We start from the raw sequence: 3,069 nt of genomic DNA, 5'->3' as shown, positions 1-3,069 counted from the left end.
CTTTGTTGGATTCAAATTGAGCATCATTTAGAGCTGACGAGACTACTTTTGGCCAAGGGAGAGACCTTCTTTGTAAGCTTCTTACTTCTTACTTCTTAGGGTTCACCGTTGCTGATCTACAGATCTACAAACTATTCTAAGAGAAAAGTCGTTTTTGTATAGTTTCTGAGGATGGGGATATGATGAGAATAGTTGTTGAATAGCGTCTACTTATAGGGATAGAGAGTGGTCCGTGGACAAGCTGGAAAGTTATGTATGATGTTTAAGAGACGAAACAGATACATATGGCTAGTAGTGAAATGATTTGCTTCTCTTCTGCCTTGCAATACTGCTGGATTCGGCCAACTATTTGTTCACTCATTATTTGGAAACTGCAGGATCCGGCCAACTATTTGTTCACTCATTATTTGGAAATTTCTTTCTTTTTATAGAAATAGGATTGAAAAGCATTGATGTGTATTGATTATAGGCAAGGTTGAAAGTCATAATTCTATGGATGCATGTATTTTGATGTGCCTGAGTGTAACATTGGCTCTAGTGATGGAGTCTTCGGCTTAGCAACTGAGTAAATACGGATTTTTCTGTTGATGCATGATTCCTCAAGAGGACCAACCTTATGTACTAACGTGTTAATTCTAGATGATGAAGGAACTATGAGGGTCGACATTCATGTGTCCTTTGTCTTTCAAAACATGCATAAACGTTCTCCATATCTAACGGATTAACGTCCATATAAATATAAACCATATAACTATAGTGAAAATACAACCTCTTTTGAGAAATCATTGTCTGAAGACGAGATTGTGATTCTAAATGGTGTTCATGACTGACAATAATGGGTGTTTAGTAACTAGAAGAGCAAAATTACACCACATAATGCAGCAAAACAAATACAAAAGAAATTCTTATATCTAACAGAGATTTAGTCACACAGGTAATAGGCGGAAAACGCTTTTTGGCTCGCGCTTTAACGCGCGAGCGAGTTGGCTCGCGCGTTAAAGCGCGAGCCAAATAGCAGTGTTGGTAATAGGCATATAAAGAGACAGATAAGGGAATGTAAGACAGAACCATTGTACATACCAAAGTTTTCTTCAGACCTTTGAATATTAGGCGGATATTTGGTGTTGTTGACGACTTTGGGCGCCGATTGAAGAAGAAGTTGGGAATTGGTAATGGCACGTAGGAAAAATGAAGTTTCAGTTCTTTAATCCAGCCCTCCCTGTCGGTGTTATTTTGCAAATTGATTTCTTCTTAGGGCTTTAATGCACCCATTCTTCTTCGAGTAAACTAAACCACCAGGCTCAGGTGCTACATTACTATGTTTGACAAAGTGAAGAAGTTGCATTCTCATTATTTTTATTGGGTTAATTTCAAATAATCCCCATGAACTTTGGGCGGGTTTTACACATAACTCTCCTGAACCTTTTTACTCCTCTGAAGTCTAAACTTTTCAAACCAGGAACCTACCTGTAATTGACAAATAAATAGAAAGTCCATCAGAAATGAAACCCAATTTAGTCTTTTTTTCTTCTTTTCTTTTCTTTTTTCCTTTTTTTTTTTTTTTTTTTTTCCTTCTGAATTTCAAAGTTTTTTTTTTTTTTTTTTTTTTGCCTCATCAATGTTAAATCTTATGTTTCTCACAACTAAGGGATGCTCGAGTCCTCCCTATCATTTTCCTTATAGAAGAAGTCGACACAGTAAGTTCTTTCATAAACGAATTGCATCAATTTTCTATGAACATTGAGACTGATAAGATATCATATACCTCACATGTAACATTGAAGACTTCAGAATCTGCTCATGTGGTGGTTGTGGAGAATATAAATACAATGTAAGGGGCAAAATTTACAACTTTATGGTGAAAAGTGCTAGCTCATTGCATAACATCCAAAACAGTTTGATAATTCTTCAAAATTTAGAGATTTTTGTCTAATTAAATCAATTTGTACTTGACTGTACAATCTGAATAGAAAAAAATATTCAGAAACTACATACAATTTGTTGACTAAATCCTACAGTGCTTGAAGAGCACGGAGACTGGCAATGCTTAAATACAGAATCTAACAACACTCTATCCATAGCTTTAGACCCTCGTCTTCTGAGCAAAGATAGAGCAAACTCCATGAACACTGCATCACAAGGCAATGTGATAGGCCCATCACTTGGCAATCCAAACTCATCTTCAGACATCTTGAATAGTTCTACGAAGATAGAGCTTTCGAGGTACGATAAAGGAATCATGAACCTCTTTGCGTCTGATGTATACACAATGAAGTGTCCTTTGTTGGATTCAAGTTGAGTATCATTTAGTGCTGAGGAGACTCTCTTGGCCAAGGCGGACAATTTCTCAGTAAGCTTTTTACCATTCACCATTGCTGATCTCTAGATCTACAAACAATTCTGAGAGGGAAATGCTTTTATTTCTAGTTTCTAAGGTTGAGGATATGACGAGAAGAGTAGCGGTATAGACGCTATTTATAGGGATAGAGAGTGGTCCACTGACAGGCTGGAGAGTTATGTATGATGTTTAAGAGAGGAAACATAACCATATGGCTAGTACTGAAATGAAAGCATTTGAGGGAGATATTTGTTTGTATTACTTAATGGTTTCTAGCAACGAATTTCCTTCTCTTGTTCTTTGCAATACTGCAACATGCCGGGTCCAGTCAACTGTTTGTACACTGGGTTAATTGCGGATAGACCTTCTGTACTATCGCCAAAACTAAGTGAATGATCGCGAGCAAGAATTTCTCTCTTGTTCTTTGCAATACTGCTGTCCAGCAAATTTTTTTTTAGTGAAATCTTTTATCTTTTTTATGGAAATGGGAACTGGGGCAAGTGGAATTTTTTGTAGTAAATGAGGTTGAATGTTTGATAATTCTAAGGATGCATGTACTTTAATTGAAGGGCCATCCTAGTGTAACATTGTCTCTCTGGAGTCTTGATGAGCTTCGGCAGAGAAACTGGGTAAATACAGGTCAAGCTGTGGATGCGTGATTTCTCAAACGACCAACCTTGTGTACTGGATTCTTAATTATAGATGATGAAAGAACTATTAGGGGCCACCTT

The 3,069-nt window shown here is 37.0% G+C and overlaps 1 protein-coding gene across 1 annotated transcript; it reads right to left on the bottom strand.

Annotated features, from left to right (window-relative positions):
* On the bottom strand, nt 1,402-2,373 carry LOC109831776 (auxin-responsive protein SAUR68-like). Its single transcript, XM_020399191.1, has 2 exons — nt 1,996-2,373; nt 1,402-1,467 (listed from the first exon to the last, which is right to left on the bottom strand). The coding sequence occupies exons 1-2, from the start codon at nt 2,371-2,373 to the stop codon at nt 1,402-1,404; spliced, it is 444 nt and encodes a 147-aa protein (XP_020254780.1).

This window comes from Asparagus officinalis, chromosome 1 (assembly GCF_001876935.1).
Source record: "Asparagus officinalis chromosome 1, Aspof.V1, whole genome shotgun sequence".
Taxonomy (NCBI): domain Eukaryota; kingdom Viridiplantae; phylum Streptophyta; class Magnoliopsida; order Asparagales; family Asparagaceae; genus Asparagus; species Asparagus officinalis.
Note: the sequence above shows the minus strand (reverse complement) of the source record. Positions and strands in the feature narration are given on the sequence as shown.

What these genes read in the sequence shown, in the direction of transcription:
- LOC109831776 (XM_020399191.1), bottom strand. Translation starts at nt 2,373, where the DNA reads ATGGTGAATGGTAAAAAGCTTACTGAGAAATTGTCCGCCTTGGCCAAG. An exon ending in TAGGATTTAGTCAACAAATT is followed by an intron (nt 1,468 to 1,995) that starts GTATGTAGTTTC and finishes TGTCAATTACAG; the next exon opens with GTAGGTTCCTGGTTTGAAAA.